This window comes from Phasianus colchicus, chromosome 22 (assembly GCF_987193195.1).
Source record: "Phasianus colchicus chromosome 22, bPhaCol1.hap1.1, whole genome shotgun sequence".
In the NCBI taxonomy this organism is placed as follows: Eukaryota; Metazoa; Chordata; class Aves; order Galliformes; family Phasianidae; genus Phasianus; species Phasianus colchicus.
This window is the reverse complement of record NC_143457.1, coordinates 3,874,693-3,902,365: the sequence shown is the minus strand read 5'-3', so window position 1 is coordinate 3,902,365 and position 27,673 is coordinate 3,874,693. Positions and strand designations below refer to the sequence as shown.

Genomic DNA, 27,673 nt, shown 5'->3' with positions numbered 1-27,673 from the left:
GCACATCTGGTGGGATGATGTGATTAAAGACATAATTATTGAAGTGTTTTGTTTCTCTTGGAGTGATATAAAGCATCAACATAACAGGTGAAGTTAGTTGAAAATGTGTCAGAACAGTTTGGTGCTAAAATTATTTTGATTTGTGATCTTGATATTCTTGTTTCTGTTACGTCAAATATGTATGAACTAAAGAGTGTTCTAAAAAAATACTTAATGTTCCTGTAGATGCAGTAATGCTCTTTGTCTACCAGTTTCTAAATAAAGTACTTTCCCTCCGTTTTCACTGAGGTGTCCTTATGAAGAAACAAAATGATTTATGTGTTCAGAGAGAACCTGTTGAATCTGTTCCCTCTTGTCACGTATGCAGAGGGTACAGCACAATCACTTTCTGAGTAATACAGGTTGTTGACATTAAATTTCTTTGTGTTGGCAAAATTCCTTGACTCTGTCTTCCTGTCTCATAGTGTGATGCTTTAGACTTTAACCATGTGTTGGCTGAATTACTTCAAAGTACATGCTTTAAATTTGCCTGCATTTTCCATGTAATTTATTTTCCATGCAGTTGCCAGTAGGTATGTGTTGCCAGGTCCTCTTTGTATGCACATCCCTCTGTCCTTGTTCTTTTTAATCTTCCTGCACATATCCATGTATTTGCAAACTGTTCATTCCTTTTCTTCCTTTATGTTCTTAATTTTGTGTCTCTTGTTTGACTTACCAGTAGAAGAGTGCTACTGAAATAGTAGAATGCTGGGTGACTGAAGCATTCTTTGTATGAAGATGGTGTTAAATGAATTTTGATACTATCTGCCTATTGATTTAAATCTGAATCCTGAAACTTAAACGTACCAGTGAATTGACACAGGATTATTCTTTTAAAGATAAATAGGCTAGTGTAGGATTAAGTATTTTAGTCACGAGTTCCTAAAATTCTTACTTCCAATTTTGGTTATTTTGGGTAATAATGTTGTAATGGATTATTCTTCCAATTTTGTGTTACAGAATATTAGTATTGGTTAAACCTTGAAGAATTGAAATGCTTTATAAAATAAATTATCAAGGCTGGATGATAATGACAGATAATTAGGGTTAAGTATCTTCCTAGTGACGCTGTTGTTGATACAATCTGTTCCTTTTCTTCCTCTGCCAAATTAATGACATGTCATTGTAGTTACTTCTTATTACTCAGTAAGATCTAATTCCTGATTTGGTTTTAATCCCTTTCCAGCTATGTGAAGAATTGTTTGAGAAAATCAATGACAACAGCAATGAAGAGATGTCGTACTCTGTAGAGGTGAGTGTGGTGAGGAATAAAAGAACATCTGTGTGCTGGACATCAAACTAAACCACCAGCCTTAACAATCATTAAATGATCTTTCCCAATTCCTGTTTTCAGGTGAGTTACATGGAGATTTATTGTGAGAGAGTCAGAGACTTGTTGAACCCGAAGAACAAAGGGAATTTGAGGGTGCGAGAGCATCCCCTGCTTGGCCCTTATGTGGAAGATCTGTCCAAGTTAGCAGTCACATCTTACACAGACATTGCAGACCTCATGGATGCTGGAAACAAAGCCAGGTTGGTAGCAGTAGCATGTTACATGCTTCTATGGGTTTACATGACGTAAGTGGTGTAATGGTGTTGCAAATCACTATGTATACTTAAGGCCTCTAATGTCTTTAAATAATAAGTAATTCTACTGGCTTTTAAGTCAGCCTTTTGGTATAAATAAGTAGTTTCCTTCACTCAAGTGATCACGACTAAAGTTGGTTTTACAGCTTTAGATTCTTATTTGCTGTTGGTTGTCATTTATATACAGTATGCTTCATTTAACAGTCTATGAGGTTGATGTGAATGTCATTTTTATATGTTAGTGTTAGATAGGTCAGTAAGTACAGACTAAAACTCTGAACTGTGCTAACGCTGGAAGGAATTGAGGACTGAAAAATAAGTGCAAATGAGCTGTGATCCTCTGCAGCTGCACTGAGTCCTGCAGGTTGTTGTACTTGCAGCACAGAGGCTGCTGTTTTCTGAGAGTATCTGTGTGTGCTCATCTTCTAGGACTGTGGCAGCTACCAACATGAATGAAACTAGCAGCCGCTCTCACGCTGTGTTTACAATTGTCTTTACTCAGAAGAAACATGATGCAGAAACTGATCTTTCCACAGAGAAGGTATGTTACAGATGAGAAGTGGGAAGAATTAAGCCTTAAGGAGTAGGTTCTATGGAGAGGGAGATATGAAAGGAATTTTGAGGATTTCCCCCCATCTTAGTTACAACAGTTTTTAATGTCCCTAAAGTCAGGGTGACATGTAAGTTTGTTTACCTTTGAGATTCTTACGTTGCCTTTAGCAGTAACAGTTTTTTGTCACCTCATGTCAGCAGGCCTCAACCTCTCTTTTTAGGTAATCTAAAGTATAGCGATGTTTAAAAGAGTGTAATTCTGTAATTCTAGATGCTTCTTATCCACGAGATAATAATAATTATCAAACTAATTGCATGTGAAAACCTTAGTTTTAAACACACCATGGTCATTTTTAGGCAGAGTTTTTCTCATGCCATAGAATTTTTTGAAGTTACTTAATTTCTTACTTTAGTTTGACAAGGACTAATTCTAGTTGTTATTTCTCTCTTCAGGTCAGCAAGATCAGCCTTGTGGATCTGGCAGGGAGTGAGCGAGCTGATTCAACTGGTGCCAAAGGAACCCGATTAAAGGTATTGGGCCACTGATGTGTGGGGGAAAAAGGGAAGTGGTGCACAAGCAGTGTAAGAATTGCAATTATAAGTTTGGGAAAAAATGGCTATGGAAGTAAAGACTGAAGTTTGCAGAGATTCATGATTGAAAAATAAGACTTAGTAATGCTGGATTCTGTTTTCCCAGGAAGGAGCAAATATAAACAAATCTCTCACGACTTTGGGCAAAGTTATTTCAGCATTGGCAGAGGTGGTAAGTACAGCATTTAGTTATCTGCAGCATCCTTTCTATAATTAGTAAAACTGAGACAGCGAGAGTACAGCAGAGTCATTCACTTTTTTGACCTGGCATTATCAGTGAAGTTTGCTCTGTGTGCGTCCTAAGCATCTTACAGAGCCTGCTGGAAACTATTTCAAGGTAGTTGGAAGCATTAGTTTATTTAGCTTTGAAGAAGCCTTGCAAAACAAGTCTACATTTACGTAGAGGATGTGTTCATGTAATAAGCTTTCAGTTCTGTACAGCCATAGTAGTATTTCTGTTGAAAAGAATAATTCTGGAAATGTTACTGCGTATTTCTTGTTAAAATACTAAAATGTCATATGTTAGAAAAAGCAGTTTGATCATCACAGACGTTTTTTCAATGCAAAGACTTAATGTGTTTAGTTGATTAAACATACAGTAATCCAAACACAGTCTTGTAGGTTCAGAAATGTACCTCCTCTTCTGCTTTGCTATTCGATTAATATTAGAAACAAAACAAGAAAAAAGGTGAATTACTGCTGCTTTTAAAAGTGAGTTCTCAATAGCTTGGGACAGGTTGTGTGTACTTAAGTGCTTCTTTTTTTGTTGTTTGTTTTTATTTTAATGAAACTTATTCTAATTCATGGGGCTTCTCAATAAAAGAATGCTATCCAAACTAATATGGAAATGTATATAAGCTCTATTAAGAAGCTCATCATTTATTGTCTTCTGCTTTCCTTGATGCTTTCAACTTAGGATAACTGCACCAGCAAGGTAGGATGGTCAGAGTGGTTGGTTTTTTGGTTGTTTTTTTTTTTGACCAGCTGTGAAATTTTATTGTCTTCACTTTGAAACCAATGAACAAGGATCTTTCTTGAGAAATTACTATGTTATAAAGAATTGTTATGAAATGTGAGAGTGGTCAATGCTGAAATTCAAAAATAGACGTAGGTTGGAGATAAGGACATGAAAAACACATGCACAAGTATATTTTACCCACTATACTTAATTTTACTTGTCTGTTTTAAGGTTACTCACTTTTGGCAAGGGGCAGAGAGGTGCCTTTTCAGCACCTCTTGAGAGGGCATCTGTGCTCATTTTCCACTCAGTGTTTATTTTTCAGGTTTTTCTTGTTTGTTTTTGTAATTTGTAGAGTAAAAAAAAGAAGAAGACGGACTTCATACCATACAGGGATTCTGTACTAACATGGCTCCTTCGAGAAAATCTAGGTATGGTTGACTTTACCTGTGCCAGTACAGAAAGAAATTCTCAGAATGTTTTTAATTCACTTAAATTTGTACTCTTTATGGGTTTAAATATTTTAACGCTCAAATCTGAATCGCATGTTTCACTTTTTTCTAAAGTTGCAGCTTTTCTGCAGGATTTTTGTGTGTTCCTTACTTATGTGGAATGCAGTTGAATTCTGTACTTTATGGAAAATACTGATATTTAGGTTGTAGTGCTTAGATTGTGCACTGCAGTGTTGTCTGAAACTTCATCTGTCCTGTTACAGGTGGTAATTCCCGAACTGCTATGGTTGCTGCTTTGAGTCCAGCAGATATCAACTATGATGAAACTTTGAGCACTTTAAGGTACAGTTTTTTCATTTGAGATGAATATGGGTAACTGTGAGCTCTACCAGACACATGCTATCCTTCAGATTTTTGGTTAATATAAATTGAGAAACCTCCAGGAAAGAAAACTCTATAATAGAAAAAAATGCAATTATCCCAAAAGGGGAAAACTGATGTATTGTTTGTGAGTAGGGAAACTAGGAGTTAATTGCCTACTTCTAGTTTGAAATGTCAAACTCATCTTCTCCTGTTCTTTTCTAGTGTGGTCACTGGAATTGAGCATTTTACTTAACTGAGGCTTCAGAGCAGTCAGTAATGGGGGAAAAAATTCTGTTGTGCTTGGTCCACCTTGTTAATACATCTTGTATAGATCTTGAAGAAGACTTGTTCTTTTTGTAGCAGCACTCTGTATTAAGTAGAAATTCTTCTGATGTAAATCTATGTTACCACATTCCTGTGTTGCCTATGGACGTGCATGTGTTCATTTTAAGGGGCTGTTTTTTGATTGGTTCCAGATATGCTGATCGTGCAAAGCAGATTAAATGTAATGCTGTTATCAATGAAGATCCAAATGCCAAGCTGGTGCGTGAGCTGAAGGAGGAGGTGACAAGACTTAAGGATCTCTTGCGTGCCCAAGGGCTGGGAGATATCATTGACAGTAAGTGGGTTAAACAGACCTTGCCATCTTGGGTTTAGTCTCTCCTCTTACAGAGGGGAGGGAGAGCTTGGCCTCCCATAGAATGTTAAAACTGGGTGTAGAACCTGCTGTTAAACTTGGAATAACATTTTAGGAATGGCCTCTTCTGTCTTTAAATAACTCATCCTAAGATCAGTCTCTGTCATGTTAATAGGCCACCTTCAAACTCTCAAGGAAAAGCATGGAGGTGGATTTTCCTATTGCAATGGAAGTAATTTTACTGTAATAGAACTTTCACGTTCAAGGGTTGCCTTGGTGAGTTATGAAGGGCGTTTTGTCTGGCTGCTGATTAAAACAAAAAAGGATAGTTGTGATGTAGCAACTGATTTCATATTGAGAACACAAGCATATTTTCCTATTTCTTGAAGGCTAAAGGTCATTAGTTGTTACCTGGCTTTGGTACCTTCCTTGCTCAGAAAAGAAAACGATGCCTAACTCCTGTTAGACCATGCCCTTAGTGTCAAAGCATTTGTCATCTCAAAATTTACTTACTTTGAAACGGTTGCATGTAAATAAAATACTTAATTATTTTGGGGCAAGAGTTGGAGTTAAGTTGGTAGAACTCTATTATACTGGTTTGTTTTGCCAGCAGTCTCATAAAGCTCTAGAACAAAATTGTGCCTCACTTCATGTATAAATGTTTCTATCTGCTTATTTTCAAGAGATGAGGGCCATGAGAAAATGAAATGCGTGAGAACATCTGTTTGGTGCAGTCTGTTTTTTGGTTCTAGATCAAAACTGAAAAAAAATGCTACTGAAAACTGTGTATTATATCTTTAAGCATGGAGTAGTTATCTCTTCCCTTCCTATGTCACTGGTGAATCTTCAATTTTGATCCTTCTTGTATTTTCCCTCCTGCTTCCCTTCAGTTGATCCAATGGGAGATGAATACTCTGGAAGTGGAGGCAAATGTGTGTATTGTGTGGTTCTCTTCTTAACCTGCTTTTTCTGGGTCAGCTTTTAACTGAGCTTTGCATGCCAGCATTTCTCACAGGGAAATCCCAGACAGAACCCTCGTTGTGGAACATTATACAGTCTCATGGAAACTAGCTTAACCAGCTCAGATTATGTCGGCAGTCAAAAAAAAAAAAACAAGTGCAAAGTTTAAAATACAGCATATGTTCATTGCTTGCTCTCTGGCAGAATACAGAAGGGAGAGTGGTCATGATTTAGGCTGTTTCCATGACAGCTGATGTTTTGTATTTGAACTAAAAATTTTTTCTCAAATCTTTTGAGTTATTCAGCTGAAACAGCTTCTGCTCATTTAGCTTCCTAATCTTTTAACTTCTCTTTACCACTTAGAAGTATTTATTTGAAATGTGTTGATTAATTCAAGATGAAATAGTATTAGATCCTCCTGGAGACTGAGGTTTATTTTATGTAGCCTCTTTAGACAAGAAGTTACACATCTTGTACTGATAAAGGTTCCTTATTTGAGCTGTAATGGTTGGTGATGATTAGTTTGCTAGGGTTAGAAACACTCAGCAAATATCATTTTATTTCTGTTCTGCTGCTTGCCTTTATGGAAGGGAAATATACTAAGTCCATTGCAAGAGAGATGTCTGATATGTGTACAGTGTAAACTCTGTGTTGGCAGATTTTGCTTTAAACCGTCAGCCAGCCTTCTTCCCCCTCACTTGAGAACAGTATCAGCTAGAAGAGATCTGTCTGAAATTTCCTGAAATCAAAGCTACTGGTGATGTAAAGACTCATCCTGGCCTTGTCTTATGTTCTGATGCTGCTTCCAGCGTGTGCATATGTCATCTGTTAAAGCTGCAGCCTCCAGGAGGAGTGTGCATGGTGTTGAGGGTTTTGGTTCTTAATGATCACAGCAACTGCGAAAGCTACAGCGAGTGCCACTACTTTCATCTCCAGGAGTGCATGTGTCTCCTGGCCTTTCGAGACTTCATCCTCCCTGCTCTGCCATGTCTGCTTTCCTCATCCTGATGGCATTCCCTTTCCTTAACCTGCCTTTCTTTTGTTAACCTTCCGCCCTTGCTTCCTTTATTCGCAGATGGTGGTTTTCAAACTGATTAGATGCAGCCATGAGACCCAATAGAATGCTCAGATATTGGATTTACCATAGCAGGGCTGGTTGGGGTAGAAGTTGAGGAGATGTGGAAGGACATGGAGATTTATGCAGTGTCTGTCTGAGCGTTTCTTATTTTACTGAAAGTGAAGCCCTTATTTATAATTTGCAAGGCCTGGTTTTACTTCTTTACTAAGAGAAGTACTTTGAAGGATTTGTTTGAGCTAGAAATTAAAACCATTGAAACTATCAATACTGAGCTGTTTAGTTGTTACAAAATATTTTTTGTGATTATTCTGAGGTTTACAGACATTTGAGAAGTCAAGTTAGATCAAAATAAATTGCCTCTGGATGTTTTAAAATCATTCATGTACCTTCATCTTGTTTCCTGCCTTTAAAGAAGGTATCTTTCAGGTCTCTGTTTATTCAAGCTCCAAAGGCTGCCTTATAACTTTTTATTTTGTCTTTCTTTTTGTAAATGAAGACCAAAAAGCTTTAAACCACCTTCTGTGGTACTTCTGTCAGAGCCTCAGCAGATACTTCGCTGATCACATATCTGAGATGGAGGGGATTAAGAGGGAGGTACAACCACATTACTGTGAACTTGTGTTCTTTCCTCCCTGTGCTGGGCTGACAGGTGGCTTAGATGCTGACAACATCTGAGGAGGAGTTAGCTGGTAGCCCTTGTGGTCACAGTGGTTTGTGATCACTACTTTGAATTAAAGGAATCTAGAGTGTAGCCTTTTGCTGAGTTAAAGTGGTGTATATTCAGGCTTCAGCCCAGGATGTCACTAATCCCATCAGTAACTGCTCCTGTTCTGACCTTCATGGTGCACAGCAGCTTAATGTTCGTTTAGGAGTAAGACAGTTTATTTTTGGTGAGTGTAATTTATTTTTTCAAGCTTTTTTGATCAGAGTGATTTATGGCACAGCCCTTTCTAGTAATCCTCAGGGTCTGATTTGAGATATTTATCATACCTACTAATGTGAAGGGATTTGTTTCAGAACTGCCATCTAAAAATTACAAAACTTGTTTTGTCGCTGCTTAAATGCTTTCCTCTTATACTGGTGTTTCCTTCCTATCTTCCTCTTTCTTGTTCCTTCCCTCCTCCTATTTTCCTTTTGCCCGTCTCTCTGCCTTCCCTCTGTCTGTGTGTCTCTCTCAGATCTGAAAGATTTTCAGAACAATAAGCATAGATACTTGCTAGCCACCGAGAATCAACGTCCTGGCAATTTTTCCACAGCCTCCATGGGGTCCCTCACTGCCTCTCCGTCCTCCTGCTCTCTCAGTAGTCAGGTGGGCTTAACATCTGTGTCCAGTATACAGGAAAGAATCATGTCAACGCCTGGAGGAGAAGAGGCAATTGAGCGTTTGAAGGCAAGTATTGCTCCAGATTAAGCAGGCTGTTATTCGGGTCTAAGCTAAACAGTGTCAGAAGTGGGAGAACTTTCCTTCAGCCAAAAATATATCCAGCATACTGCTGTTTCCATAGGAAGTTGTCTGAAACCCACTTGTACAAAATGCATTTTACTGAAGTGAGTTTGAGGCTGTGTTCGTGTACAGCCTAGGATTATATGATTTTAACTGTAGCCTGGAGCTACCGCTAAATTCAGAATTGTGATCTTGGTTCTTGTTTGTATGTCTTCTGATACAATGGCAATTACAGGAAATTTGAACTTAAATATAGACTTGAAGAGGCCTGGTCAGCACTGGAGTGGACTAGGTCTGACTAGCAAATACAGTCAGCTTTCAGAAAACCAAATTACCCCAAAGTTGAAAAAAGGAGGCAGAATAATCCTGCCACTGTTGTGTTCACCCAGCCCCCACAGATTAAAATGTGAAGCACACAGAATAGCATGCTTTATCCAGACAATAGCAGCCTTGTCCCAATTCTGCACAGAATTGAACCGCATCAAAAGTGCATTACAGTGAAGTATTTCTTTATTTCACCGAAGGCCCCCCCTAATCTCCATGGGTGGATGAGTGGGGAAAGCTGGCTCTGTTGAATCTGTGCTTCATTCTCATGTCTTGTCCATGAGACACTGCCACAGGGATTGGAATGGGCTGGAACACACACCGCAAATCCCTTTCTTGTTAGGAACTTGCTGTTACCATGGAAATAATGGTGTGCTCTCTGTGGCTCCCTGGCATCCAGTTGCTGAATGATGTCTGTAAATTAGGATTTTAAAGAAAAAAGAAATTTTTATCTGGTTCAAATTAAAGTCTGATTGAGGTTAGATACCAAGTTGTCTTTTCTTTTTGGCTTCCTTTCAAGGCTGTTAATTCTTTTAAAAATTAAGGAAGGCAACTTGGTGATTTAAAGCACTGGATATGTTTTGTACCTCAAATTAAATTGAGATCTAGCACCGAGTATCAATGTTAATTACATTGTATTTTATGTAGAGAACATTGAGAACACTGTAAAACAGCTTTTGGGATTTTTACACAGGAATCTGAGAAGATCATTGCAGAGCTGAATGAAACGTGGGAAGAGAAGCTGAGGAAAACAGAGGCCATTAGGATGGAAAGGTCAGGAATTAGAAATGCTGTAGATGTGAATTGTTTTTAGAAAATGGATAATGTCGCTCTGTTGAAAAGCAGTGGAACAGCAGAATGGGGCTTAGTGATAATTCTGCTGGTCTTCGTATTATGTGTAACGACAGGGGCAGTACTGAGAGAATGCCATATCCTTTCTCATGTTTTCTAAAGTTAAAGTGCTTAGAATTATAGTTTGGATAATGTCCTAAGCTGCTACATCAGCTTCTGTTGTGAAGCAGCATATGGTCCTGGTCTCTTTCTTTCCTCTTTCTCTCACGTTACAAAAACATTGGCACTGAGTTTAAACAGCAAAGATTAAACTTTTAGTACCAGAATTCCTTACATTGTGGAACAACTTCAGCTTTCCATCTGTGGTTTGACTTGCATCTAGAGCAATAAGACATGCTTAAGCATTGTCAGAAAGTGATTGGAACAAAACTGAGTGCTATTTATTAAATGCTTTGAAATTCTCATAATTGATCTATGAGCTGTGGAAGTCTTAACTGCATCATGTTGATGATGCTCAGAGTTGAATTCACCACCCCCACGTCCTTCACCCTCCTTTTCCTCTCCCCAAAACAAACAAAAAAACCTCTCCCAAATAAAAACAGTAACAAAAAAAACACAACCCACCAGAAAAACCTTAACCAATCAATTGTCCCCAAATAAAAGCAATTGGGAGGGAGAAATTCCACTTTCATTTCGGGAGTTTTTTTTAAGAGATTTGAGGACTGTGGGAGTACCTTGGGAAAAAATAACAGTTTGCCAGGTTTTCTTACTCTTCTCTGTTGGAGTTTACTGTTGTGCTTTGTCAAGATCAAGAATAGTGTATGACATGAAGAGTTTGTCCCCTCACAATCCCTTTTACGTCTTAAGGAAAGAATGCTTTTTATATTGGATCAGGAAGAGCCAGATAAATCTTAATAAATTAACAAATGATGGTTGCTCATTTTTAATTAAATGTTCTAAATTTAGAACAGCCTTTACATTCATTACCACCTTAAGGAAGATTAATGTTCTAAATTATACTCACTTCTTGATGCTCCACTTCACTGAAGTGTTGTCAGATCTCTCTTGTTGTTCTTATTCCTCCTCTAAGCTCTGGAGATCAAGTTTGGAAACTTGCCCTATGGTGTTTAGGTGGCAGCAGCCCTAGCATGGTTGGTGGATAGGCTGGTTGAAAGCATAGTGTATTTTATAATGAAACCAAAAGCTTCTATTGATCACAAATTATCTTTTGAAGCCTAAAATGTGGTAAATAATTTGCTTTACTCTTCCAGGGAGGCATTGTTGGCAGAAATGGGAGTTGCCATTCGGGAAGATGGAGGAACACTGGGAGTCTTTTCTCCTAAAAAGGTATGGAAAACTGATAATTTTTGAATCATGTCTGTCAATGGCTGGTTGGTCATCTTGCAGGGTGAGGATGATGAGGAAACTGCTATTCACAGAAGGGCTTGTATCCATGTAAGGTACCGGAAAGTGTAGGTGAGGTTTGACTTGTCAGTAGTAAGCTCCTTTTACATTATATTTTTGAAAACAGCTTGAGTGTTAGAATACATCAAAACACTCTGCATCTGAGAATAATTCTACCTATAGTAGTGAGGTTGGATGTTGCTTCTTATGAAATGATGTGACATGCTTCTAGGCAGCTGTGTAAAGCTTACTGCATGCCATGGCTTCCATTGGTCATGGAAGCATGCACTAGCCTGATGTGCTAATGAAATGGGAGCAGCATGAAAACTTCACAGGTTTCTGATATCCAAAAATGGTCGAACTGTGTACTTTCCTTTAGAAAAGTCTAAATTAATAATAATAAATTAATAATAAATTAACGCTGCAAATATAAAATGATCCGCTTAGTAAAGAATTACTAAATGAAAGGAAAATAATATTCTTTCTTGTATCTCAAGTATCTCATGAGTTGATAGCACAGGGTAATGTTTTAGTGTGAACAGTACATACTCAAGTGTGTAATAAATTGAATCTAAGGGTAAACAGGGCCTGTCTACAGGCATAGGACAGAATTATTAGTTAAAATGTTTGATAGGTTCAAGTGTTGTATTTGGAGGAGGTAGAGCTCTGGTTTTGGTCTCGAGAAGTGTGTAAGGTTTGTAATGGTGTTAATTCATTGAGTGTTCTACACGTTTCCTTCTTTGATGTTATGGATCCTAATCTCCTTTTAGATTTTCCCTCAGAGACCATCAACTCTTTTTGATGACTCTTTTGATGCATTTTCAGCTGATCAGGTTTGTTCATAAGCACCACCTGAGATGAGTAGTTGCTTTGGTAGTAGTTACTATTTATTTTACCCATAGAGGATTTATTAGAAGTAGTAAAACTTCTGACCTAGTCCCGTTAGCTTCTTTTCCTTGCTGTCCATGCAGTTCAGTTTTATTAGTTATCCTCCTAATAATTATGGCTGCTGTTGTGCACGTGTAAGTGATGGAAATTTTACAAAGATTTCACATTTCAAGGTACCTGCACAAATATAACCATGTGTTACTACAGCAGCACTGTTTTTAGCAGCTGAGCAGTAAATGGAGGTGTAGAAGGTCAATTTTGCCCACTTTACAAATTAAGAGGTATCACATTCAGCCACCATAGCTGTGTTTCTGCATTTTGTCTTTGATGACAGGAAACTATTTGATATTAATTATGGAAATTTAATTATGCTCTCATGAAAGATTGGAGCTGAGAAAATCCTTCAGTTCATGCTTCAGGAATGTTGTCCAGGAGAATACTGAAGACACAATGGTCTTTGGATGGGGTTGCAATTAGGTGATCTTTGAGGTCCCTTTCAACCCAAGTCATTCTGTGATTCTGTGAATACTAAATCTCAGAATAAGCAAACAGCAAGTTTAGACAGCATCAGTTTCAAACTGAGTTCTATTTTTCATAAAGTTCTTTATGGACTGTGATGGACCAATTCAGAATTTAAACCTACTATGTCAAGTGAGATGCCAAAATGTGCGTGTAGAACGCAGAGCAAAGTGTCAAGTTGTCTCGTGACAGTGTTGCTTTCTGAAGTTTTCTCTTGTTTGAAGACGTTCATATGCAACTCTGAATGTATTTCAGTGCTGTGAACAGAGATGATGGTATGGCATGTGTTTGGCTATAGTTCTAGGTTCCCTCTTTATTTTTTTAGGGGATAAAAATAATCTCTGGTTAGTTTATGGAAGCTCAGAAGTTGCTAACTGTTCACAATGAAATTCTTTGTTGATTAAGTCTAGGTGTCTGTGCCCCAATAGAAGACTGTGTGCTATTAACATTTCTATCAAGTAGTCTTTTTTTGTAGCTAGAATAAATTGATGGAAACAACATTTCCAAGGAATCTTAGGCAAATTTATTTATTTTTTACTTAATTTATTCTAATTGAGAGTAACAGAATGAAAGGAGGCTTATTAACACTTATTTTTCTTTTATCATTTTTCTTTCTTTGTTTATAACCACTTTTGCCTTTCTTTTGTGCTTATGCTTACTGCTATCTCACTGGCTAGATTTTCACACCAAGGCCGTGTGACTTGTTTGCTGATTCCAATGGGGTTTTTTCACCAAAGAAGGTTGGTTTGTAGTAACTGTAGTATATTTAAATCTAGTGAAACTTTAGATGAAGAGCTCTTTAGCTGTTCGTATCAGTTGATAGTTCTAGATTTTCTTTTGTCTTCAGTGAACTTTGCTGAATGAACACCTGGACTATATTGCCTGAGAAAAGCCATAGTTGATTCCACATCAGTTGCAAAATTTTACTTGAGCACCCATTTCTGCTGTTGGATATTCTGTATCCAAGTTTACTTTCCAAGGAATTGTTATGTTTTTAACTGAAGCCATAACTATTCCCTCTTTCTTTTTTGTCTGAAATATCAACTAATCAGAGCTGTACTTCTGCTGTTAACTTTGTGAGGCTTTTCAGTATTACAGGAGGTTATTTTTGAAGAGACGAATTATGGAGTAACCTGGAAGTGCATAGCAAAACTGCTGGATTATTATACACTCTCCACAGCTGTGGGAAGAAACCTAGAAGTAGCTCTTCAATTCTTAATTACCTTTACTTTTTCTGTTTCAGACTCCTCATCTTGTAAACCTTAATGAAGATCCACTCATGTCTGAATGTCTGCTCTACTACATCAAAGATGGTATTACTAGGTGAGGGTTGGTATTAATATGCTCTGAAGTCTGGTTTGCTTGCTTATGTTCTTATGCTGGAGACACCTTGACATTAAATAATAATTGCTCCTTGAGTTATTCAGTTTCTAGGCATAAGCATGGCATTTGCTGTAGGTGAGAAAAGCACAGAAATGCATTTTCCCTTAAGTTTACTTTGTGCTTTATAAGTAATATCTGCAGTCACTGTGCTTTATTAGATATTTATTATTGCACTGGGCAGTAAAAGAAAGTAGAATATCCCTTTTAATATATAGTCAAACAAAAGGAATGAAGTACACTGGAAATGCCTTTGAGATTTTGGTGGTGGAGAATTGAAAGCCACAGTACTTGACAGAAGCAACCAGCATATGACTGAGCATTCAATTCATATAAATAAACTATTATCCATGCCTCTTCTGCTGGCTTATTGAATGCAACACCTTCTTATCTTTGTAACAAATTAACTTTGTAACAAATCCACTTTTGCGATAGCTGTTATCTAGAAATGCTCAAACATCTGACTTCAGAATGGACATATATCTTCATGCTTCTGGGGCTTAACATTGTGGACTTCTAAAGATATTTCTGGGCTGCATTTTACTACAGAGTTGTAGCAGCTGTCTGACTTGCTCTTGAAATGTTTTCTGTTCCACTCAGGGTTGGCCAAGCTGATGCTGAGCGCAGGCAAGACATCGTATTGAGTGGGGCTCATATCAAAGAAGAGCACTGTATCTTTCGAAGTGAGAGGAACAACAATGGTGAAGGTGAAAAGCTACTTTTCTTAGCCAAGTGCTGATGAGTTTTTGCATCATTCTTTGCTTGTTACTTGGTCAGAGAATACTTAATTTAAATATTGGCACAAAATTCTCTTGTCTCAGCTTTGACTGTTTCCTTGAGTCTTGATGGAACAAAATAAAATTGGGATAATGTTCAAATTGCAGCCTTTTGATAGGTAACGGGTTTTGATTACCTGTAACCATGAAAATTCAAACAGAAAATTACTAGCAATAACTACCCTCTGCATTATTGAGTTATTGCTGGAGTTCTATTTTTATTAAGTACTGTAGCATTGAGGAGTGATTCACTTGCATTCTGTTTTGGTGTTAATAGGGAGAGTCAGAAAATGAGAGGTCTCTAGGGCTTGCATGCTTTGCAGTTTATATACAGTGCTCTCTGAAGTCTCATTCGTTGTTGCTTTCTTTGTAGTTATTGTTACTTTGGAGCCTTGTGAACGATCAGAAACTTACGTTAATGGCAAGCGGGTTGTGCAGCCTGTGCAACTGCGCTCAGGTAAGAAATGTTAGAATAGGTTGGTGTTTTCTTTTTTGGACTCCGCATCTAAGAATTGTACATATGTGACATTTACATCATTTGTAGAGAATGTTGAGTGCTATTAAAGTGCAGTAGTGCAAACTTCCTTGGAGTGCAGCTTTTAAACAGAAGTTAGCATTTTTCTCGTCAGCAATTCCTTTTCCTTCATTCTTTGCTGCACTAACTGTAAGCATACTTAAATATTCACTGCCACGCAGCATCCTGCTTGTCCTCCTGCTTGCCCTGATGTTATTCCAGTACATTCTTGCCCAAACCTATTGCCCTTGGCAGTCTCAGTGAGACAGAGCAGACAGACTGCCAGCTGCTGATGGAAAATTCCCAGCTTCCTGGCAAAGCTAAGATATGACCCTCTGCAGGAGTACAGCAGCTTCTCTTTGCTCTCATTAGATTTCATACTCAATCCTCTACATTCTTTTAGAAAGACATATGGGGAAAGAATTAAGGGGGAGGAAGTGACTTCCCTAAATTATGATTTTTAACCCATCTTTAGCCAGCGGTTAAAAACAAACATCAATTTGTTTTTCACAAAGTTATAACCAAGTATTTGCATGTAACAAAGCATGTTGACTTCAACACAAAGCTGAAGTTGTTCTGTGCCTGCATGTGGCTCACACTGAAAACTCCGACTGTATCATTTAGTAATTACTTTAAACTAGAAAGGGATGTTTTTTCTTCTTTCCTTCTGCATCTGGACAGTTGACTTATCAGAAGATTACAGATATGGCTTTTGAAATCATTAAAAGCTTGCATTTTGTCAGTATATTGACAAGAGCAATTCTGATTACTCTGGGAATCTACTTGCTAGAATGAGGTTCTACTTTTATTTTAACTGCATTCATATGTTGTGTGGGAGAGCAGAGAAGTTTTACTGTCATCTCCATCTTTGTGAGTATCTTATGTCCCTAGGATGTAGCTGAAAGATAATACTGTGTTTCTTCAGCTCTTTCCCACATTGGTTAAAAGAAGCAATGAAATCCTTCCATAAATCGTACTGATTAGACTCAAATTAATATACACATAAAGCACGTTTTTAAGAAAAGTGTGCATTCCTATTTTGAAGTTAGACTTTTCTAAGCTGAAGTTTCTACTTAAGTGACTTTTGCCCATGTTTTGGTGGTGTCACTGAAAGAGAGGAATGGGTTTCAGTGAATATTCTATTTGTTCCAGCTGTGTTCCTCAGTGACCAAGTCTGTCCTTGAATTTTTAATAAACCCTGCAGAACATTTAATTGGACCTCAGAGGGGGAAGCTGTCCTCTGTGAGCAATGCTTTATATGACCAGTGGCTTGTTTTTTACAAACAAAATATTCTTGTTTTCCTTGTCACCTAGTAACTCGAATGTCTACTGAAATCCTTACTGAGCAGTCTGCTCTGTTGCTACCACACAAGAAGATAAATGGAATGAATGATTCAGTGATGTTTTTTTAATTGCTTTGGAATCCTGAAAGCATTAATTTCTGTTGCTATTTTTAGGAAATCGTATCATCATGGGTAAAAACCACGTCTTCCGATTCAACCACCCAGAGCAAGCACGAGCAGAAAGAGAGAAAACTCCATCAGCTGAGACTCCCTCTGAGCCTGTGGACTGGACGTTTGCTCAGAGGGAGCTTCTGGAGAAGCAGGGCATTGACATGAAGCAAGAGATGGAGAAAAGGTATTAAAGGAACTAAGAATTTCTATTTGCAGCAAGAAAGATACAGCTGTTGGCTATGGGAGTGGTTTCAGTGGCAAACCTAAAACTGATGTCTGATGTATGTATGGAAGACTTCTAAGTGAGACTTCCAAAAATAAACATCGGCGTTACAGTACTCTTCATCTGTCAGTGTATTCCAGTGCTTGTTCTGCCATGTGTTGTCACTGCTACTTCTAGTGAAAGTTCAGAAAAATTCCTCAACCTTACTCGAGTGTTTCAGCTCTCTGTCTCCTTTTAAAATAAGTGAATAAATAAATAGATCCCATTTAAACACCTGTCCTGAACTCTAGACCAGGTTGCAGCGAAGGACAGCTCTGCAACATTCTATTAGATACACTTCTATAGCAGTCTGCTAGACATCTCCTGTGTAACAAATTAAATCCTCTTAATTGATTGAAGGGGATTCTTAATCCCAGTCAGTTGTGATTTATTATTTATTTATTTTAGATTTTAAAGGGGCAGAGAGGACAGTAGCTGTATATATAACAAAAAGGAATTCCTTTTAAATTGAACTATTTTTACTCTTGTTGTTTTAAACTAGTGTAATTTAGTTCTCTGTATATAGTAACACCAACGTGAAAATAATGACCTCTTTGGCTACTTCTGTCATTTTGTCTTTAGATTACAAGAAATGGAGATTTTGTATAAGAAGGAGAAGGAGGAAGCAGATCTCTTGTTGGAGCAGCAAAGGCTGGTATGTGTCCTTACTTGAGATTAACTATACCTTTGGCAAACAGTGATTCCTATCCTTGCTTATCTGAAAGTTTAGGAAACCTGCTTGGGTTGTCTGCACAATGCAGTTATCCCTTTGCTGTCAAATAATTGTCTACAATGGATTCTGATCAGCGTGAGTGAGCTGCTTCATGTTAATTTAAGATTGTAATTGACAGTGAAGAGGTTTTAATCAGCCTTTCATGGGGGCAGGTTTCTTGAATTGTAGGCTTAAAGAAGGGCATCTCTATGCTCTTATGTTTTTTGAAGTTCCTGTTCAGTAGTCTAATCAACTTCTTGGGGTGTTTGCCTTGATTTTTGTTTTGGATCACCAGAAGGTACTAATTTTGTGCTGCCAAAGAGGTTCCTAGACCAATTATATGCTAGGTTTATTTTTTTGAATAATGTCTGAAAATGTTGCTGCATTGTGCATGTTTTAACCCTTTTCCCTTCCCCTGCATGGTAAGGTTCTTAATGCTACACCTGCTGATGGTGGGGTTGTGACTAGGGAACAAGTGTGCGAAGGGAATTTTAACTCCTTCAGAAGAATGGGAATTTCACAATTTCACCTATTTCTTTAACAAGAAATCTGATAAATTTTCTAATATAGGAAGACCTCAGACTTCCAAGAACAGTACGTTCTGAAGTTTATTACAAATAGAAATGTGTGCAATTTCCAAGCATTTAAAAATGTGACTAAGACAAGGGATGAAGTTTAGATTTCCTTAAGAAATCCAAGTCTCCTGATTTTGCTTTAACTATATTAGTGTGTCTTTTAGTTAGAATTCAAATGTAATTGTGCCTTAATTACCATAGAAATTCCAAAATCACAGTTGAATTGTTTCTATTGTGAGATGGAGGCTCCTGAAAACTTAAATTGCATGTTGGGATTTAAACCACTTAATGCTTCTTCCAGAAGCAAAGTGGAGCAGAGTACTGTCTTCCGTATGTAGAAGCTACATCACTTTTTATTTATATTGCACAGTGCACTTGAAGCTTTCTCCATTTCTAACGATTCCATTACAAGGGACTAATCTCTTGAATGGAGAGGAGTTGCTGTAGACTTTGAGTCAAAGCAGACTTAGTTCAGAGAAGAGGCTGATGTGACACTTCAATGTTTCCTCAACAGCATAGTTAAAATTTGTGTAGCTGAAAGCATTGCTTCAAAAAAAAAAAACAATTAAGTGTTGACTGTGTCAGAGGAGATACAAGTCATGCAATGTCATCCCTTAAACTGTGATGGCTGGCATGCATAAAGCTGCTGGATGAATTATACACGTGATAATTGGCTGTCTGGGGATCTGCTGCAAGTGAGGCTGTGTTGATGCAAGCTTTGTGAAGGGAGATTTGTTGCCCGTATACTCATGATTAGGGGAAGATTATTGAATAGTTTTCTGTCTAATACCATACTGTAGTTAGTATTTTCTTTAAGCTTGTTGTGATTTTTCTGATCACTTAACGGGCAAAGATGAAAGCCAATCCCTCATGCATTACCAGTGCATTCCTGAAGGGCAGGTTTCCTAACTGTAAGGATCATAATAAATGAGACCACTGGTCTGTTGATCAGGATACTGCTTTTCACGCTGCTTAACGAGAATGCTCCAGATGACAGCTAGACTTCTGGATGCATTTCTGTGTCACTGTACAGAGAGACTCTGCAGAGTCAGGAATGGACAGGATTGATGGCTTACAACAGCAATCGAGTAATGACTGGGAAATCTGGGGGTGCCTTCCAATTGTTCTGTTGCTGTACTTAACAGTTACGTTACCATATTATCCAACTACTCTCAGGTCCTTTATCTTACTACTATACAAGATGTATTTTGAAATATTTATATTCTTCTTGTTCTAAATGAGATTAGAACCTTGGATATAATATGCTGGCTAATTTGTTTACCAAACTGTTCTGGTTTTGTCCTGAGATGCCAACAAACTAGAGCGTTAATTTATAGTTGGATGCACTGCACAGAAAGGATAGTTTTTGGAGGGCAAGGGCTACTATTTCCAACAAAGATATATGCCTTGCTGGCATTACATGGAAATAGAAATAATCATTCACCACTTGTCAAGTTGAATGTGAAAAGATGTTTAGTAGAACTAAAATTCTGGCTTTCTTGGTCATTATGCCTTTGCAGAGGCCACTTAATCTTAGAGTATGGGTACGTACTTATATTAATTAGGTTGGTTAATCTCTGAGTGCATGTAAGACAAAGTCCACATAGTGTCTCTTAATCATCTTTTTATATGCAACGCATCAATTTACCCATCAATAATGGTATGGAAATTTTGTAACCTATAAGAATAATCCTGTGGAACTCATGCCTTAATGTTTGAGTAGTTTGTGTTTTGCCTTTCTGGACCTCTTTTGGAGTCTGCAGTTTGTACGGTGTTTTCCTCTAGGGCATCTTTCATTTCTGCTGCAGTATGCAGTTTGTTAGATGCTTTTTCCTTAGGCTACAGATTTTGTTAGCTGTAAAATCATGAGGAGTTTGTTCTGTTTCTAGTCTGCTGTTTCAACCGAAAGTGGTAGAAGTTGTTCTTAAATATTGAACATACGTAAGGTCACAAGTGGCTCAAACAAATGAATCCTAGGCTGTAGAGCTTGTTGACCACAGGGCAGAACGATATTTCTTACTTCCTTTCATTGTTCCCAAGACAAATGCTGTATTCCCTGCTCTGTGTGGCCTTCTACCAGGAACCTGTGGTTTGTAGTCAATAACCTGGGTTTCCTTTGGTTTTAGTCTAACTGGCAGTTACTGTTCCTGAATTTTCGTGTATTGTAACTTGGTGTGAAAAACAGGGACACTAGAGGTTCACTGGAGATTGACTGCTGTATTTAACTGAAGATAACGTGGGTTCTAGTGGATAACACTAATACATAGGACTTTTCTTACTTGTTCAAGAGGTATCTTTAAATTAGTGATTCCTTTGGGGAAAAAAAAAAAAATAGTAGTCTGACTTTAATTCCTGGTGGCAGTAAGCAATAATGGGGGATATGCATAACTTTGGTGCAGTATACCTGAACAGACATTCCTAGCATATGGAAACCTGAAGCACTGCTCATTCCAAATCATTTAGCGAAAGATGGAAAACTTGTAACGAAGAAGCAAAACCAGCATAACTCTTAGCAAGTATGTGGAAGCTCCAGGCTCTAGGGTTTGAGAAGAGGACAAATCAAGGATATAAAATTGAGAATTTGTGTTAAAACAATTGAAATTAAAAAAACAAAAAAGTTACTACTGCTACATTCTTCTGAAACTCATTCTTCGGACAGTCAAGACCTGTTTGTGTTTTTAAAACTAAACAAGGTGGCAAATGGAAAACAAACACCTCTGAAACTCTGGTTCTGGATATCCTTTTAGCTTGTAGCAAGTCTTGAAGTATGAACCACTGTCTTCACCTGTCCTAGTGGCACTTACAGTCCTTTTAACACTGAACCTTTCAACTGCTTCTGTTTCATTTTTTTCTTATCGTCTAACCCTTCTCTGGCTGCTGTTGTAGTGAAGCGGATTCTAAACTTGAGCATCCCTGCAACTATGTGCAACGTTACTAACCAGTCTTAACCCGACTTACTCTGGCTGCTCATGACATCTTCTATGATGGCTGTTACATTCACCTACCTGGGGAGGATTTGCTGAGAGAAGCAACAGCAGTAACCAAGGCAAATGTGTGTGGCGGGGATTTGCATGTCCTTGTAGCATGTATGAAGTGCAGTTTTCACTTGGTTTTTATTTTTAATCAGGAACTTTTTTTTTTTTCTTGTTGTATATATAAAGATTTTTGGAAGGGACTGGGAGGGAAGAGTTTAGATTACCTGATGATAAGATTTCTAAGAATAATGTTAATTTAGTGAAGAGATCCAATTTTGGTAGTCCATGACTCTCGAAGATGTGTTTGTCCTAACACTCAGTCTTCAGGGACTGCCTTATCACTTGTTCTATTTTGATTTTTGATTTAGTTTTCTTTGCCTGCTACTTCTTGTTTAGCTTTTCCATTTTCTTACAATTTTAATTTTGGTTATTTTGGGGCCACTTCTTGATTTTTGTTTTTCCAAAGGATGCAGACTCTGATAGTGGGGATGATTCGGACAAGAGATCGTGTGAGGAGAGTTGGAGACTGATCACTTCCCTGAGAGAGAAGCTGCCCCCCAGCAAGCTCCAAACCATTGTAAAAAAGTGTGGCCTCCCCAGCAGTGGGAAGAAACGAGAGCCTATTAAAATGTACCAGATCCCCCAACGCCGACGCCTTAGCAAAGACTCCAAATGGGTTACCATCTCAGACTTAAAGATCCAGGCTGTGAAAGAGATATGCTATGAGGTAGCGCTCAATGACTTCAGGCACACTAGACAGGAGATTGAGGCTTTGGCCATTGTTAAAATGAAGGAGCTTTGTGCCATGTATGGGAAAAAAGATCCAAATGAGCGTGAATCATGGCGAGCTGTTGCCCGTGATGTCTGGGATACGGTAGGAGTTGGAGATGAGAAAATCGAAGATGTTATGGCCAATGGTAAAGGAATAACTGATGTGGATGACCTTAAGGTGCATATAGACAAGCTGGAAGATATTTTGCAAGAAGTGAAGAAGCAGAATAACATGAAGGATGAAGAGATAAAAGTTCTTAGAAATAAGATGCTAAAAATGGAGAAGGTGTTGCCTCTGATAGGGTCTGCAGAGAAAGCTCAGGCAGCTGTGGCTAACGCCAAGTCTGCAAACTCTGCTGGCGTAGCGGATGTGGATAAGAAGCCCCCTGATGATGTAAGGAGAAGTGACAATGATGAACTTGCTAAAGAGGAGCGTGTTTCTCAGCTAATGGCAGGTGACCCCGCTTTCAGACGTGGGCGATTACGTTGGATGAGGCAAGAACAGATTCGATTTAAAAATCTGCAGCAGCAGGAAATAGCGAAACAGCTTCGTCGACAAAATATGCCTCACCGGTTCATCCCGCCTGAAAATCGCAAGCCCCGGTTTCCTTTCAAAAGCAACCCCAAACATAGGAACTCGTGGAGTCCAGGTACTCACATAATTATCACAGAGGATGAAGTTATTGAGGTTAGAATTCCGAAAGATGATGATAAGAACAAAGATGAAAACAAAGAAAAAGAAAGTAGAGGTGCTTCTAAAGACCCTCAGCAGCTGTGGAATCTTTACGGCCCCCAGAGGAATCAAGATAATATCCAGATTAACAGGCAGCAGCTGAACGCGCAGTCACAGCCTAGCAATCAGCAGCAGCCATCGCCTCAGTTGCGCTGGAGAAGCAATTCTCTCAACAACGGCTCTCAAAAAACCCTGCGGCGTCAGACCTCGGGCTCATCGGAATCCCTGTGCAGCGGGCAGCAGAACCCAGACCTGCAGACTTTCCAGCAGAAGCGGCACATCCACCAGCACCGCCAGCCTTACTGCAGCCCCGGCGCTGGAGGCGGCACGGAAGGCCACGCAGCCAACAGCCACCCCAAACAGACTGAGCGGCCGAACCACTACAACCAGTTTGTGACACCCCCGCGGATGAGGCGCCAGTTCTCGGCACCTAACCTCAAAGCGGGCAGAGAGACCACAGTCTGAGCAGTTGGCCGAGGCTAGTCTTGGGGAGGAGAGAAGCGGGGGCAATGCTGGCTTCTTTGGAAATGGCCAGGATTGGCTTTGCTTCTGTCTTGGGTTTGGCCAGGTCGAGCTTGAGTAATTTGGCACAAGGTACCGGCCCTTCAGCCCGTGTGGTTTGCATGTGATTTGGTGCAGTTCTAACAGCATCGATGGGAAGAAAATTCTGAAAAATTGTAAGCACATTCTCCATAGACTAGAAGATTTGGAGGGAGGGACATGGACGGGAGAACTTCTCTGCTAGCACATTTACCAATTTTTTTGTGTGTGTCTTGGAGTATTTTTCTAATGTTGAAAATATTGTCTGGAACTCACAAAGTACTGCCTTCCTCCTGTGTTTTATGTAGACAATCAAAAGAGGAATTTAGTTTATAGCATTGAATGTTTCTTGTGCCTTTTTTCTTTTTTTCTTGTTTGAAATAAGGAAACTGACCCTCTGTTTTTAAATTGATCTGGCTCTTCAGTACAGCATTTTCCACTCTTAACTCAAATTCTTAATAATTATCTATAAACCAAAAGTTGGCTGACAAGACGTGGCTTTTTGTGTAGAGGAAGAGCTGTTGGGCCACAACAGTCCTGAGCAGGACATGGTTTTGTCCTTCTGCTGAAGTTCATAATCGTTGGTATGAAATTGCTGTGACAGTTAAACGTGTCTGGATGGAATTTTATGTCAGAATATATATATGATTGAAGCAATAATTCGGAAATACAATTTTTCTAATTCCCATCACATCTCTAAGTGGAATAGTTTTTAATTATGACATGGGGTTGTGGAAAGGAACTGGGATTTTTTGGTTCTCTGAATGGTGCAGAAAGAAACCTCATCGAGCTAATTCTTACTTTAGGTTTCCAGTTTTCTTGGGCTACGAGTCTGGGGATACTCTTGAAGTAGTTATTCATAGGAAGATGTATAGATTGCTATTGACTGGGATTGAGACAGGAGAACAGAACTGTTTCATCCTAATGTGGTACCTCATCTTAGTGCCTTTGATCTTGGATTTATACCCCTGTTTCAAGACTTGTTTTAACCAAGGAGAAGGTCACACATAGGAGAGAATAATATTAGTTTTCCTTCTCCCCACGCTCAAAGTGCAAGTTAGAAATTTGAATATCTGTTTTAATCTGAAGCGTCTGTAATTGCAAGTGGCTTTCCATAAAACAAATGCTTGCAGATCTCACTTCAGATCGTGTCAAACAAATTACAGAAAAAAATGCTAATTAAGGAATAACTTCTATAAGTTCGGGGTTTCATCCCAGTTTTAATTATAAACCTCTTTTCTTTCTGAATTTCTGAAAGTGCAAAGTAAGATGGACCGTATTTCTGCGAATCAGTGGACAAAACGTAAGCCAATGTAAAGCTTTGAGGAGAATTTATTTTTGCTGTTAACTTGGAAAAAAAAAAAAAATTAAAAACCCACCGTGCCTACTATGCCAGATTTGGTGAGATTGATCCACTTTGCAGTGCATTTGTACAGCTGAATGACTTGTGCTGTTTTGCACGAATATCCTTGATTTACTTGAGGTTGCTTGTGGTTTTTTTTTTTTTTGGTTGAAATAGGAGCCCTACTGGTAATTGTTATTTCTACATGTTTCAACATAGCTGAAGAAAAGTAGGAAGTCCCTCAAGCTTACTTTCCTTTTTGTTTCTTGTCCTACCCTTTTTTTTCCCAACTGTGCATGGTATGGGTGCTGGTTGTAACACATGGCAACCACGCATCGTTTGTGTATTGTTTAATCAAGCGTTAACACTGCAGCCTCTGCACACGTGTTACTGATAGAATACTGCCCTCTGATACAGGAGATCCAGAGTCAGTCCTCTGACAGCCCTACCAGAACGCTCCTCCCATTTGGGATGGGTTTGTTTTCCCAACAGATTTAATTTGTTCACCTGTGGCATTGCAGTTTGCATTTGTCTCATGCTTTATCCGACTTGAACAAAGTAATTAAAACACCGTGTCCAAAATTGCCTTGATTCTTCAAGTAAAACCTTGTAGATGAGCAATACTTTGAGCCTGAGACAAATTTGCAAAATGACATTTTGGGCTCCAAGCACTGTGCAGTTCCTTTCTATTGAGAATTCTGCTTTAGCAGTGCTCTGTGCTTTACCCTGGAGGAGCACAGAGTTCGTTCGCATCCTCAGGAAGGCTTGGGCTCTTTTAAAACGTACAAAATCCTTTCAGCTCTGTGGGAATACATGATCAGGGGTGCATTAAGTGGTAAGAGAAGAACAAATCAGTATTTTCTTGTCTCATTTGTTTGTTGAGGGTTGTGGCTACCTCTGCAAAGTCTCCACGTGATGTGGGGTCCACACAAGCACATGTACTGACATGAGGCTGAAAATCCTGCTATTTGTTGCTTAAATACTGAAGGCCTGTTTTTTGCCAACTTCTGAGAAGAAATACCTCTAAGTGTCTGGATGGTGGTGACAAAAATGAACAGTAGGTTACCATCAATCTGCTGCCCCACTGTTTTAGTGCAGAGCTGGAGCAACAGCCCTGCTTGTGTTCTTGTCTCGTGGTTTGATGACAAAGAAATAGGAGCAGTGGCTGTCAGGATAGCTTTCTTCCTGGGTTTTAGAAGGATACTATGCAAGTGAAACTTTGGAGGAAAAAAAATCCTTTAAAATAGTTAGCCACTTTTAGAATTGAGTATTAATTAAAATGAAGTGCCTCATCTTAAAAGGGAAACAGTGTGAGAACTCATGGATCTCCTTGTAGCGGTCAGAGAAACGCACACTTCTCACTTTTATTTGCCCCAGTAGTGCAGAATGAACACTAATGCAGCTGCTTGCATAGAGTACTGTGTGAAAAGGCATTCAGGTTAACAGGAATGTTGCATCCATGATGGGAGTGCTGTTGTAGGAAGTTTGATCGCCATTGCTAAGTGCTGATGTGCTGTGTGCTTTGACAGCTGGCTGATATCCACCTGTGCCATAGTGATCATTTCTTAAATATCCTTAAGACTCACTAGGAACACGTGGATTAGGGGTTGGGTGGGGAAATGCATGCCACTAATGCTCCTCTGATTGACTTTAACATCCTTTCTCACGCCATGTGAAAGCAGGATCTGTCGAATTAGAGGATGCTATTTTTATCAGTGCATTCAGCACGGTTTCAATATTTCTCTCACTGTTTGTCCTTTATCCCTTATATGTTAAAAGTTTGTCCTTTATTACTTTATATGTTGAGATTTGACTTTGACACTATCCTTTGAAACTCTTCAGAAGCTGCCAAATAATTCTATGCTGTGTGCCCATTTGTACTGTAAAGAAAGCAGTGAACTGCCTTTGAATTAAATGGGATTTTCAGATCTGTCCATTGTTTTAAGAAAAAAACCATTTTTGGATTGTCTTAAGAGCAAGGATCTGCCTCGTGAAAAGCAGAACTGGTTTGTATTGTAACAAGTGCTCTTTCAATAAACTATGAAATACTCTTGTAAGTGTCAGACTTGTCTCAGTGAAATGGAAATGAAACTTGCAAGCTTGGCCTGATTTTGTCTTGTCTTGGGGTTGGTTTTGTTCTAGCTCAGTTAAATTTAAGGTTTCCTTTATTGTTCCTCAATCTGATTCTTGTAAATCGGTCCAGTTATGGGAAGGACTTGAATACATCCCAGTACCTCTGCAATCACCACCTGGGTCCAGAGCATCCCAGCTGATACAAGGTTTAAAAGCTGGTCTGGTCTGATCCTTACAGCTTTGGCCTGGTCTGAGCACAAGGGATTTTCTGTTGGTGCTGACAATAAGAAGTGTATAATCACTGATCAGATCTGGAAAACTGCTCTGGAGAGCTCAGTGTCTCAGCAGAGCAAACCAGCCCTTTTTACAGCCTAGTCAGTGAACCTTCTGTAAGCAAAACAACCTGAAATTCACCCTCCTTCTGTTGCTCACGGCCAATTACTTTAAGTACTGCCATTACGTCAAGTGCCAGGAGGCAACCAGAGTGCTGTTTTTCTGCTTAGATAAGTGGCACCCATTTCTTACTTACGTTGTGGGGAAATAAACTTCAGTTCTGCTTAGTTCTAAAAGTAATGGGTATTTTGTTAGTGTGGAGATGTTAAAAAAAAAAAAAAAAATCAAGTATTTAGTGTTTAAATGTACAAATGATGCATTTACTTGGTTCAGAAGTCTGAAAGTACAGAGTAAAGGTGAGAAGCAAGCCTGGTTTTGAATGAATGAATGCAGCAGGTTTGTTTTCTCATTCTGAAAGGAGTGTTTCACAATGGAACCCCTTTTATCTTACTTGAAATGTGGCATTATCTACATGGATGGTGGGGGTGGGGGGGAGACCAAAGAGGATGCCTTCCTGTTAACGAACTTCTATGAATACTGCAGGTATTTCAGAGCTACAGATACATCTGAAGCAAGCTCATTAAGTGTGGGGTAGCTTTATGGTGAACTGTCGAGAATTTCAGAAGTGATGTCAAAATAAGGACT

The 27,673-nt window shown here is 38.8% G+C and overlaps 1 protein-coding gene across 13 annotated transcripts in view; it reads left to right on the top strand.

Moving 5' to 3' along the window:
• The window catches only part of KIF1B (kinesin family member 1B), an 82,874-nt gene that overhangs the window by 22,208 nt on the left and 32,993 nt on the right, over window positions 1-27,673 (top strand). For 4 of the 13 annotated variants that reach the window (XM_090123280.1, XM_090123287.1, XM_090123285.1 and 1 more), the window contains exons 5-21: window positions 1,226-1,291; window positions 1,394-1,572; window positions 2,056-2,167; window positions 2,632-2,709; window positions 2,876-2,941; window positions 3,686-3,703; window positions 4,083-4,158; window positions 4,443-4,521; window positions 5,019-5,161; window positions 8,474-8,607; window positions 9,680-9,759; window positions 11,049-11,124; window positions 13,832-13,911; window positions 14,569-14,675; window positions 15,118-15,201; window positions 16,716-16,896; window positions 17,557-17,629. In XM_090123280.1, the coding sequence (XP_089979406.1) occupies window positions 1,226-1,291; window positions 1,394-1,572; window positions 2,056-2,167; window positions 2,632-2,709; window positions 2,876-2,941; window positions 3,686-3,703; window positions 4,083-4,158; window positions 4,443-4,521; window positions 5,019-5,161; window positions 8,474-8,607; window positions 9,680-9,759; window positions 11,049-11,124; window positions 13,832-13,911; window positions 14,569-14,675; window positions 15,118-15,201; window positions 16,716-16,896; window positions 17,557-17,629 (1,632 nt within the window). Of the gene's footprint in view, window positions 1-1,225; window positions 1,292-1,393; window positions 1,573-2,055; window positions 2,168-2,631; window positions 2,710-2,875; window positions 2,942-3,685; window positions 3,704-4,082; window positions 4,159-4,442; window positions 4,522-5,018; window positions 5,162-6,069; window positions 6,112-8,395; window positions 8,608-9,679; window positions 9,760-11,048; window positions 11,125-13,831; window positions 13,912-14,568; window positions 14,676-15,117; window positions 15,202-16,715; window positions 16,897-17,556; window positions 17,630-21,702; window positions 26,696-27,673 lie in introns of those variants that run through there. The other 9 variants (XM_090123277.1, XM_090123281.1, XM_090123279.1 and 6 more) reach the window with 5 other exon arrangements.